The following is a 12,837-nucleotide window of genomic DNA, read 5'->3' on the forward strand; positions in this document are numbered from 1 at the left end:
CATCATGCCACAGAGCGGTCCGCCAGTTCCCTGTACTCAGTGCCCTGTCCACCACTGACACACTCCACAACTGCTCAGTCATCCAAACATTCCTGCAGATGACAGGACTCTGAAGTGTATTGGTGTAGGGTGAAGAAGAAGGTGAAAGTGCAGTCCCCTGCGCTGCTCCTTTGCAGCTAACCACCGAAGCCGAGTGGTGTGTCTTGACGGTTCTGAAGTGGGCTGCCCCCAAAGAGCCATGGACCAGCTGAAGAACTTGGGGCACAGGCAGCGAGGCACCAGGACCAGTGGTGATACAGCAGCCCACCCTGCATGGACAGGGTCACTGTGAGCGGAGGGACTGGGTCTCTGTATCCAGTGCTGAGACAGAGGCCCAGTCTGGTCGCTGGCCCAGCCCCACCCAGGCTTGAGCCCCGGAGGGGACAGGGTCTTGACTCTGCTCTGGCTGGAGTTGCTGGGGATCGATGGTCTCCCATTCGCTGTCAATGTTGCCTGCTGCTGAAGGCTGGAGAATGCTGCCCTCTGCTGCTTGCTGCTGCTCGCTGCTCAATGTTCAAGGCTGTTGGAGCTGTTACTACTCAGGGTGGTGGAGCCTGCTGTTACTACTCAGGGTGGTGGAGCAGGCTGTTACTACTCAGGGTGGTGGAGCCTGCTGTTACTACTCAGGGTGGTGGAGCAGGCTGTTACTACTCAGAGCGGTGGCTCGCATAGCAGCCTCCTGACGCTGTCAACGCCGGTACTGATCTGCTTCACACGACCGTTGAGAAAGGGCGCCTGCATTGGTGTGAGGAGGGCCAGCTTGATGGCGAATCTCGAAGTCGTAGTCTTGCAGAGTCTTGAGCCACCGAGCCAGCTACCCCTCTAGCTCTTTGAAGTTGAGGAGCCAGGTGAGAGAAGCATGACACTTTTTCTATACAGACAGGCTCTGAAGTGAATTTCCAAGATAACAGCCAGTAGCTCTCAGTCTCTCACCACTACCACTTTTGCTGAATCAGTAGACACCCCTGCTGTGCCGATTAAATGGCCTGGGAACACTGTCTCGCGCCTGAACAGATGTAATTTCTTCAGGTGCACATAGGTTAGCAAGGACGCCTTCAAAGTCTGCAGTGTGCACAAGGAGGGACTTCGCTGGGACTTTGGGGAACATCAGCCAGGACTCTCTCCATCATACGCTCTACCAGAGCCCCTGACCAATAGAGAATGCGGTATTTGAGCATGCCTCTGCAGTCAGCTCTACTTGCCAGTAGCCGCTGCAGAGATCGAGAGAACTAAACCAGAGATGTCTTCGAGTACACCATCAATGTGTGGCAGTGGGTCTTGGGTGACTGATTAAGTCAGCGGTAGTCGACACATAAACACCAGGAGTCATCTTTCTTCTTGACCAGGACAGCAGGCCCACAAGCTCCTGCTGGGATCAATAACGCATGCCTCTGCCAGTTCTTGAATCTTTTGCTCGGCTGCTGCCTGTGAACAAAGGCGGATGGGGTGGGCATATCCTGTGTTGATATCCTGCTGGACCAGGGTGGTGTGCGTGCAGTTTTTGTGTATGGCTGCGAAGAGGGTGCTGAACTCCTCCAGGAGCGCTCGCAGCGGACTTCTCTGTCTCGCCTCCAGCTCCAAACAGCTCCGTTGACATAAGTCGTTCACAGCACATCTACTTCCACAGTCAACGTTGTCTTCAGTGTCCTGATCGGGCTGCAGTGATGTAACAGCCCCACCCCTCGGCTCGTGACGAACTGGGTGAAGACTTCGATGGTGGGAAGACTTGTGCCCATGGTCCCTGGAACAGGCGATGGAGAAGTGGCAGCGTCTCTCCATAACTTGTGTCGAGCTTGGCGGAGGCGGTGTGCGCTGGCATCTCTCTAGCTGACAATGGCTCTTCTCCAACGGCTAACGCTGTAGCTTTTGGCTGGTCCAACCCCCATTCTTCTTTTTCTTTGCTTCTTCCATTATCTAGGGGGCACTGTTCCTATTTCTGACACCACCGCAATGACGGAGCAACTCAAAGGATTGACTTTGGCATTTTGCCATTTATTGGAGTCAGAGCAATTAATCATTCAAGAACTGATACATTAGGGCATGCAAAGTGCTAGGGGTGTATGCTTTACAAGACAAATCAGATAAGGGTGGAAATACGCTGACAAACACAAATTCACACATAATAGATAACGCACACAGGTGAACACTGGTTATTACACACAAACACATTCTAGATTTGAACATTAACATGGAGCACACCAAATTATGGGAGCTATCTACATAACAGTCACGATATATAGATGTGTGTGTATGTGTGTGTCTTGATATCTGCTGTAGAATCTTAATGCAAAGCGGAGCGAGTCTGCATTTAATGAAAGGGCTACATTCTATTGAGATGTATCGCTCAAGTTCTTGTAATCCAGATGTTTCTTTTTGAGTTCAATCAATAGTGCATTCTCTATAAGTCATTACCACGCGTAGGCCTGGGAGAGACGGTGGGAGAGACAGTACCGTCACAGGCCTGTGCGCCACACTTTTCACTGTTGATGAGTTTGGGCGTGGGCTGCGGTTACGCGCTCAGTCCCGCCTTCCCCTGCGCGCTGCACATTGTTCGCTGCATTCTACTCTGACCTCACCGGGTGCTCTGCTTTCTTGCCAGCGCCGTCGAACTCACGGGTTGCAATCTACCGTAGAGAAATGACGGCAGTAACACTGCTGAAAACGGCGAAAAGCACGTAGTGTGAATGGTAAGAGAAAGAAATAATAATATTATCACGGCATCGCCCAGTATGCGCTAAAAAGAGTGCAACACGGCCCGAGCGATTGTCTATATTCTCTCATCACGTTCTGTCCTCGAGGACATCGACAACGTCGTGTTTTTGTAAGTAGTGAAATGTTTTCTCGTTTTAATCAGAAACTTGTGGTGTCTAGTGGGTTCTGCTATGCCAGTATTTTCCATTCGGAACAACATAAGGCTAGGTGAACTTAATGTTTGATCATTGGTCTATGGATGCTACCAAAACCTCACTACTCGCCCAAATCACAGCTGCCGTTATCATTTGGACACTACGGCACATCGTTTTGTACCAGCTAGCAGTTTTTGAACTTGTGTACGTTTGTTTACCACGTCTCGTTTCACTTTTAGAGTCTTTGTTGCCTTCCAACCATGAAAATTCCTCAACCGATTGAAATTAGCCACATTGTTTACGTGCCAGTCGAAAAAAAATCAAATGATGTCATTACAGTTTCCTTGATGGGTTGCGTTAGGTTTGCTATAGCATCGTCTCCTTAGTAAGATTTGTTTGGCTGGATTAAGACTACCGAGGCTGTTCTAATAGTCTTAAATAACTGACATTTTTTGGAGCAAAAAAAATCACCGACCAGAGCAAGATGTTAGGCATCTGGCCTCGCCTTCCTGTTGCTTGTATTTAGCTGCAGGGGTGACGCCCCGTAACAGGTCAACTAAACATTGTAGCACTCGACTGTTGAAAAAAACAGCAACACAGTCCCTGTCTGCCTGTGTAGGTCTGTACATTGTATGTAATATTGCAGCCGAAAATAGTATGTTTTTTCAGTAACCGTGTAGACTTCGCTGCTCAAATGTACCTTATCAGTAAACTTGTTTCGAAAATGTTACTGTTTGTGACCCTAATAATAAGCTCGGAATGACGACCGATGGTAGGTTTGTCAATAGGCCTCTGTCATTTCATTTAGGTAATTGAATCAACAGATCTACAAGCGCACAGAATTCCCTGTCAGAGAGGCCACTCCCAACCCACAACCGGGTCTGCACAGACATAGCCTACATCCACGCAAACAGAAATACCCGAGAATGCTTCGTTTATTACACCTGCTCAGTGTGTGTTCAGTGACTTTTTCAAAACAACATCTCAAAGCTGAGTAAGTATGACCCAGAGACCTGTCTCCTTTAGCTTAAAATGATCAACTATACACTGTATCCACCAATTCATGTTTGAAGGATGAGAAATTCTTACAGTGATTTTTATATTATATATTATATCTTAAATCAGCTGCATGACCTGGGTGCTTTTTTTAAATGCAACTGAATCAAAATGGATCAAACTTATGAGGTCACCGTACCAAAAAAAGTAAGGGAAGTTATGATGTTGTAGACATAGGTGTACAACAGGTGTAACAAGGTGTACAACCTTTCTTATTTGCAAATTCCCAGGTCATGATCTGTCCAATAGCCATGGCTAATCTGTTGATGAGACTTAACATATGATACTAGAAATATCTCAGCAACCCAGACAGGAATTCTGGGTTGGTATCTTACATAGCCTATCATCAAGTAAACATTGGAAGTTTGCCACAGTAATGGAGACTGGGCTAAAGGACAGGGTCTTGAGTGTTTTGTGTATATGGTGTTAAGTCTGCCCACATAGAGCCTGGTAAGTGTTGGAAACCGAGGGCTGCACACTCAGCTTTTAGGGGTGTATCTGTGTGGATGTAAGGCCTCAAGTATACTTCTGAGGACACAGACAAGCACACGGGTGTCTCCAAAGTATACTATTTTTGCTGTTGCGGACACCTCAACGCACAAGCTCAATCAGAGTGTTTGAAATCACATCTCTATGTTGTGTGAATCTATGGCAAAGACTTTTTTTTTTATAAGTCTATAGTTTTCTCTGCCCCCTTCATAACAGTTTACTCCTCTGGCAATTGCTACCTTCCTTAGAATACCGTTGCTGGTAAACTAATCAGCTAGATTAGCTGAAGCATGAAATAAATGAATCCCTCATTTTATCAGCGGGTCTTCCCTAGTTTTATTCCCAGGGAGCAAACACGCTAATGAAAATGTAGAGCTGTACTGCAAGTTGCATTGCATAAAAGCGTCTGCTAAATGAGTAAATAACGTAAATAGATTTTGTTTTCTCTTGACTCTGAGTCAGTAATTGAAAACTTGCATGCTCATGCGCAGTCTGCACGGACTGTGCAGATGACGAAATTTGCGTAATGCGCACCATGCACTGACTGTGTCCGCAGCCGTATACTTTCCGCCTGTCGTTTTCCAGACCACATATTTCTCTCCAGTGATTGTGTTCTGCATATCCTTCATAAAGGTTTGTTTGACTGTTAGAGGTGTTGTGATGATCTATTTTCAGAGTAAAATTGGGCGGGTCTAGATTAGCAGCTTCCAGTAGCACATGTAGTATTTTACTAGTCAGAAACAAGGTCCAATGAGATTCTCTCATTTCAAAGTTTCAATACAACAGTCCTAGTGAAAACTCAGATGAGATATAATCTGGTAGCAGCAGGTGATGTGGATATACCTGTCCCCGGAATATGCTCACAATGCCCTGAGGGTAAATTGTGAGTCTTGGCATAGGAGGAAATAGTTGTTAATATGGCCTGAGTGCATAGTTTTTCCTCAATAAGTCACATAGATGATTAACTTCTGATTGTCTTTAACTAGCTCTGATTTTCCATTGACCTCAGCAGCAGGTTGTTTCCTCTTTGATGTGTGGACACAGTAACAGATATGTCATTCCAAAACAGAATCACACAAATCTATAGGGACTCTGACCCCCACAACACACTCAACAGCTGTATGGAGCTGTACATGGGGGCCTTTGTGAATGTGAAAGAAGCAGCTATAAAACTCAAGTTCCTCGTCGTCACCTGCCCTGTTTTCCACTGCTGTTCATTATCGGAGCACTAGTTTCAGCAGTATAGGGAAAACCCTGTGGAGGTGTGTGGGTGGCCTCGACTGTGGGCTGCTCAAAGAGCTTGTTTTGTGTTGCGTGTGCGTCACTCCACTCGAATAGCTTCATTTTGTCGTAGCAACAGCAGCAAAGGTGAGCAGTTGCCAAGGACAGTCCAGGAAGTGGTGGCAAAGGCAGTGTGGAACAGAACGTTTGCGTCAGCACAATGTTGTGCAACGTTCCACAGCCTCTTTTTATGGGTGTGTGTGTGTTGTTTTTGTGCTTTGTCATATGTCGCTCCCAGTTCCAAGTGTTGCCCTTGAGCTGAAGCTGAGCTGTTCTCGTGTGTGCGCTACTGTCTAGAACTTTGCTTAATCATTCCAAGAGGAAGATGTGATAATATCTTCACTGTGGTAGCTTTGACTGCTTCAGCATGTGTTAGCCAGATCAAAACTTCAGGTGTCATTACATACAGTAACCTCTATGAAAGCACTCAATGGCCATATCTTTAATATCTGGCACAGTAGTCTCTGAACTAGTTTTGAACTTATGGACTTTCACAATAGATCCTTTGTTTGCCTGCTAATTAAATATTTTGTATTGATGTTACCTGGAATATTAGGGGTTTACCCAGCATTGGAAAACACCCCTCAGGCTCAAATAGTAATTCTCTCTCTTTCCTTTTACCCTCTTTCCCTCACAGCTGGTGTTGTGAAGATGACCGAGTATAAGCTGGTGGTGGTTGGGGCAGGTGGTGTGGGCAAAAGTGCACTCACCATTCAACTCATTCAGAATCACTTTGTTGATGAATATGATCCCACTATTGAGGTAAGACCTGCTTCTTTTCTCTAACTGCCTGTGTTGTTCTAGATAGTATCAACTCGTGTCTTTATGTGCTTGACTTGTGGGATTTAATTCTCGGCTATATGCTTGAAGCATGTGTCAGATAAATAATAATAAAAAAATATTTGTAAACAGGGTTTTTCCTGGGTCAAAATGGGTCTTCGGTGCTCCCAAAAAAAAATGTCACCTGGTAGCTTACATTTTACCATTTCATAAATAATGAGGATATGCTTCAGGAAATCATTTTGCTTCCACTTTAGATTCAAATAGATTGACAATAGTCCAAGCCCCATGGTGCTATCATGTATGGTTCAAAGATTATTAAGGTTTACCTCTTTACATATATATGCAAACTACTGAAATGTATATCAATAGAATCTAGAACTAACCAGTGGTCAGAAATGGAACACACAAATTATGAAAATCAAGTTTATTTATTATTACTATTCATTTTTATTATACAAACCTACATAGCATTATTTTTGTTTTTATTATTAAAACTGTCCACAAATATGTTTAATAGTGTGTTTAACTTCTATTGGCCCACCAATGGAGGCTGCGTTGGAAATCAAACTTTTGTCAGCATTTTGAGTGGACATTTCATTTGCATTTGTACAGGTGTATTCGTGCACGTCTGGCTGGCCCTCGCAGCGGAACGACAGTTTACAACCGCACCGGTTTATCAATGATAATATTAATTCGAGATGCAACACAAATATATCCGCTCTCCTCCGAACGAGCTGAGCTTTCATTGATAAACCAATGCGGTTGTCTGCCTCTCCCGAGGACCCGCGGTCTACTGGTACTCGTTCAAACGGGTAAACAAATCAAATAATAGCCTACACCTGTGTAGGTCCTCAACATAGCAGATATTGTAATACATTGAAAGCCATGAATACTGAAAATGGAATGTTATGCTCAAAATCACCGCCGACTGATGAAGTCAGGATGCATACGCAAGTTGAGTGATTGGCAGCTGGCTGCTCTGTCCATTCGCGCACCTCACAGTTGCGTATTGTTCAGACAAGAAGACACGCTTATCAACTCGATTACTATTGATCAAAACAGAACGAGGTTTCGGCTGTAGCCTAAACTTGAAACATACTATTGAGACCATATTCGAACATGCATTGCACGCGTGATGAAGGCGCATCCCACCACCTGAGCGAAATAATTCATATCTATAAATAACAGCTCACCTTTATTTTTTTAACCAGATTTGTAAACAGGTCGCGATCAATATTTTGCAGTACAATAGGCTACCTTGGTTAAACATCGAATTACGGTAGATGCATGCTAGCATTGCGCTAAATAATTAGACAGCTAACATTAATTAGTGGTGTTAACATAAAGTCAGTTATTGTATATGGCATTAATATTATTCTAAAACACCTTCACTAGTTGTTTTAACCAGATTTGTAAGCAGGTTGTAAACAACATTTTTGAAGTGCCTTGGTTTAAAACAGCTAAAAGCTAGCTACATTAAGTTGCTTGCTCAAATCTCAAATTCAAACCAACGTATTCTCTAAACTGGCAAGCTTGGAGCAGCCTCTTTTCAATGATTGGCTCAGGGGGTGGGAGGTGGGACAAGCTGCTGCCTTGAAGTCGACGGTGAGGGCTCAAAACACCATTAAGCTGAATTGCGTCATGAATGACAGCTTTTGTTTATTTATTTTTTATCGTGGACTTTTTTTGGTGCCTTAGGCGCTCGGGATTTGTTGTAGGCGCTCGGGAAAACGGCTTAGGTGCGCGCCTAAATTTTCTCTATGCAGGAAAAACCCTGGTAAATGAGGAATGCTCATACCTCTTTGGGACGTGGCTTTGTGGGGCATGTGTTGACAGGACTCTTACAGAAAGCAGGTGGTGATTGACGGGGAGACGTGCCTGCTGGACATCCTGGACACTGCAGGTCAGGAGGAGTACAGCGCCATGAGGGACCAGTACATGAGGACCGGCGAGGGTTTTCTGTGTGTGTTTGCCATCAACAACACCAAGTCCTTTGAGGACATCCACCAGTACAGGTGGGTCTGTGTGAACACTCTGGGTTAGGGAGGGAAGTGGGGTCCAAGCCCATAACAGTCCCAACAGGACTGATCAACCTATTAAGCAGGAGCTAAAATCCATTTGAAGGAATTCCAGGTAGTGGAATTGAATAAACCTTCAGAATCTGAAATGTGGTGCAGAAATGTGGGTTGGAAGTATGAAGCTGTCGTGATGATGCACTCAAACTTTGTGTGTGTGTGTGTGTGTGTGGTGTGTGCGTGTGTGTGTGTGGTGTGTGCGTGCGCGCGCGAACGCGAACGAACAGGGAGCAGATAAAGCGGGTGAAGGACTCAGACGATGTGCCCATGGTGCTTGTGGGCAATAAGTGTGACCTGCCATCGCGCACAGTGGACACGCGTCAGGCCCAGGAGCTCGCCCGCAGCTATGGCATCCCTTACATCGAGACCTCTGCCAAGACCCGACAGGTATGGCACACCCACATCTTTTCCTGAGCCAAGCAAAGACAAGTTTGGTCCACACATTTAACCATGTTGTCTCCACGCAGTGTTATAGGAGAGGATTGAGAATTAATTCTGTGGGCTGATGTTGGACAGTGCAGAGGGGGCATGTGGTATTATCTAATAGCCTATATGGTGGAATTGCACACGATATGTGTGGTAAGTGTTTTAGAGTTGTGTTCTATAGGGTTTTATGTCTGTGTGTATTGGTGAGGCAGTTAATGGGTTGGTATGTGGAATGGTGAAGAATGCGTTCTACACCCTGGTATCAGGGGTGTGCTCTGTATGAACCAGTTTTTTTGTCCTTTGTAGGATGTTCCAAATGCTAACTCAACAGATGCATGTAGGTCTGTGTTAACAGGTGCAATAGAATTGAAAACTGTGTGTGTGTGTGTTGTGCAGGGAGTGGAAGACGCCTTTTACACCCTGGTGAGAGAGATCAGGCAGCACAAACTGAGGAAGCTCAACCCGCCTGATGACAACGGACAGGACTGCTTCAAGTGTCGCTGTGTATTGTCATGACCAGGTGACCGGTTATTGTGTGATAAATAAACTGTGTGCATCACACAGATCTCGAGAGAGAAAAAGTGAATTGGAGGATGTGTGGCCACTGCATCAGATTGTATGCCTTGAATATATACCCAATACTAAGATAATTCTGTTAATGCTGACTGTTCTAAATGTGTGTGTGTGTCTGTCTGTCTGTCTGTCTGTCTGTCTGTCTGTCTGTCTGTCTGTCTGTCTGTCTGTCTGTCTGTCTGTCTGTGTGGCCTTGCATCTGTATAAACTTGTGTGAAACTAGCATCTGTATACACTAGCCTCACGCATGACCTGTTGCCCTCTCTCTGCAGCCATCGTGGGCCCCCGCGGATCAGAATTTAGGAGCAGAGCAGCTAAATGGACCTCACATGCCACACCTCCGGTGACATACTGCGGAAAGGGGGCAGCTTTTCAGCGTCGCACACAGACGCCTGCAAGCCTGAGCCTGAGTTTGAACCCATTTGCCGGAGGCTCCCACAGCCCTCAGGGTTGGCCTTGAGGGACAGCCAAGACTGAAGCACGGACAGAATCAGGCCTAAACCACTGCAGTCTCATCACTGGGCTAGCCCTGGCTATGCCCCTGAATGCTACACACAGATTTGATTTATTTGAGGCGGACTTGTAGACGGCGAGTCAATGCTTTGTTATTTGCCTTTGTTTTAATTTTAATTTTTTTTATTTAATTGTATTTGGAAGAAGATGGTCACACTCCACCACTGAGGGTGATTGATCTGCAGTGTAATAATAACCAGCTGCTTCAGAGGAGATTTTGTCTGTCTGTCTGTCTGTCTGTGTTTGTGTGTGTGTGTGCTTGCGTGCGCGTGCGGTCCAAGTGCCCACAGATCTCCCTCCCACACACTAGAGCATTATCCCTAAAAATAGGACATGTTGTGATTGTTAATATGCAGTGAGTTAAATGTAAGTCTCAGTGCAATAGTATTTTTTTTTTTACTTAAATTCAAGGTACTGTGAGTAGTTAAAATGAGTTGTTATTGTCTGTACACAATGCCTTGTGGGAAACATATCCAAATGCTCTCACACAAAGCCTGCAAAGACTGATTACCATATTTTGTGGAAGACTTCTTCTCATGGGTGGAAAAATAAGCGTGTGTGAGTCTTTTTGGCACACTGACCACCCAGCCCCTCACTCTAATCCCGGAAATAACGCAGTGCATTGAAAGACTGGTCATCGGAATGAGCGGTTTACTAATACTGGAATCTAATTCTCTGGAACTCTGTGTTTATCACCATCCAGGCATTGCTGTTTTTCCTCTTTTTAATGAGTGCCTGTGTAGAGACCTTGACACATGTTAAGTCCCTTCTAGAGTCAGTACGGCTACACGAAGGGACTGGCATATTAGGCAGAATCTAAAATGGTTTTCTAATGTGTTTCCAGCCATCACTGTGCTATGCATAGGTTCAGAATGAATGGATAATGTGTGAATTTATTGGCATACAGACCTGACAGGTATTGTATGGATACTTAATTTTAATATTAGAGGAGTGTTAAATGTACTGTGTGTTTGTTTTTACCATGCTTCTTTCTTGGTGTTATGAGTGTTTCAGGTGTCCCACTTCTCTCCATCTCTGAAATGCTCACCATCTCCAATAGAAAATAGGGTGAGACAGAATGATTTACCTGGATTGAAAGAATATGTATTAAAATGGTTCTCTTGGTGTCTTTGTTGATAGTGCTGATATATCCTCCTGAATGGCAAGGCATTCTCTTGTTTTCTCTCTCCTGCATGGCAGCCTAGAAAAGACATGGCTGCTTTTTTTTGTTGGATTTCACTTTGTCCATATGACTTACTGACACATCAACAAACGTTGAGCAGTGGCTGATAGAATGACCACAGATGATAATGATATTTTATTATTATTATTATTATGCTATCTAGATGTTTGTTGTGCCGGTACTGGTTAACATCCTGTTATAAGGACATTGCCAGAGTGGTCCGTTTTCAGGGTTGGGTTTATTGATAAACACAGGAGTATGATAAGGGAGACCACTGAGTGTTTAATGCCATTAAATAGCATGAACCTTTAAAAATGACAGCATTTTACAGAGATTTGGAACTGTCTCATTTTTTTTATTATTCATGTGCTCCGTAATGGTGAAACAAGGTCAAATTTCCTTTTTGGGTAAATTCGCAAAACCATTGTAGAAGTGAACACATGTTCAGATATGGTAACATTCACTCATTTGTCAAAAGAGGGGTTTCTCTTAAAATCTTATCGTTTAGCCAACCCTGAGACCAAACTTAATCATGACTTATTTACCTCCAAATCTAGTGTCTTGGTGTAATCCTCTATTTCAGAGGATATGGGAATTTGTGTGTGTGTGTGCGCATGTGTGTCATCTTTTTAGTTCTTCCTTGTTATGGCAGATTCCTTGACCTTTGTGCTCCACTGAAGATGGTCAACATGAGCCCATTGTGCTTGAGCCTACTTCCTCTTGCCCAAACCACCTTTTTAGTTTTTATTTGATCAAATTAGCCACTTTTGTTTACCCTGGTTAAAAATGTACAAACAACTTTCAGTATATTGGCTAGTATCTGGAGAATGCTTTCCAAATACAGGTGTTTTGTATTTGGTGGTTTTTGTTTCTTGTAATCATTAATTTTGAATTCTAAATGACTTGATGCACATTTTTTATTTCTAAAAGGGTACACCATGCGTTTAAAAGAAAGTCATTGTGTACTGTTATTGTTCCTCTTAAAGCTCACTGGCCACTTGGTTTTAGCATGATTTGGAAATCAGATCAGATTTGACTCATAACATTAAAGTAAAGTATGTATCGTACCTCTATGAAACAGAAAACGGCAGAATCTTAACTGTGAGCATTTTAAATGTGAATATGTTCCTCTGTTCTTACTAATGTATCTTGTACACTACCATCATCAAATTGACACTTGAGTGCTTTGTATTACTTTACTGAATGTTGGACTGCTGTAAGGAACTGTCATACTGAAAAGCCTTTGTTATCCGTTCCTTCTTACCCATCCAAGGATGGTGTTTGCTTTCCTTTGTGTCAATTCTAAAAACTTGTGTTTCACCTAATTTGAGGTTGGAAAACAAATGACCCACTACCTACTACTGTTTCTGCTGCTATTATTATCTGCCTCTACGCTTGAGTGGAGAGCAGAATTAAAGGATGTAACTTTAACATTTAAATGCATGTACCCGCTTCTTTTGTTCTCGTCCTCCCAACTATCATGGTAAAGACAAAGCATACAGGAGCATCCCAAAAGCAGTGCAGAAGTGGCAGGCAGCAGTAACACTGGAACAGCAAACCTACACTGAGGGTC

General features: G+C 44.1%; 1 protein-coding gene across 2 annotated transcripts; it reads left to right on the forward strand.

The window, feature by feature from the left end:
• The first annotated feature begins 2,482 nt into the window (after positions 1–2,482).
• On the forward strand, positions 2,483–12,703 carry LOC105892655 (GTPase HRas-like). 2 transcript variants are annotated; one of them, XM_012818958.2, is made up of 6 exons: positions 2,483–2,860; positions 6,349–6,473; positions 8,331–8,509; positions 8,797–8,956; positions 9,392–9,515; positions 9,841–12,703. In XM_012818958.2, the coding sequence occupies exons 2-5, from the start codon at positions 6,363–6,365 to the stop codon at positions 9,509–9,511; spliced, it is 570 nt and encodes a 189-aa protein (XP_012674412.1). In that variant the 5' UTR covers positions 2,483–2,860; positions 6,349–6,362; the 3' UTR covers positions 9,512–9,515; positions 9,841–12,703. The 2 variants fall into 2 exon arrangements, with proteins under 2 accessions (XP_012674412.1, XP_012674413.1); XM_012818959.2 differs by having other exon boundaries at positions 2,483–2,726.
• The last annotated feature ends 134 nt before the right edge of the window (positions 12,704–12,837 follow it).

This window comes from Clupea harengus, chromosome 6 (genome assembly GCF_900700415.2).
Source record: "Clupea harengus chromosome 6, Ch_v2.0.2, whole genome shotgun sequence".
NCBI lineage: Eukaryota > Metazoa > Chordata > Actinopteri > Clupeiformes > Clupeidae > Clupea > Clupea harengus.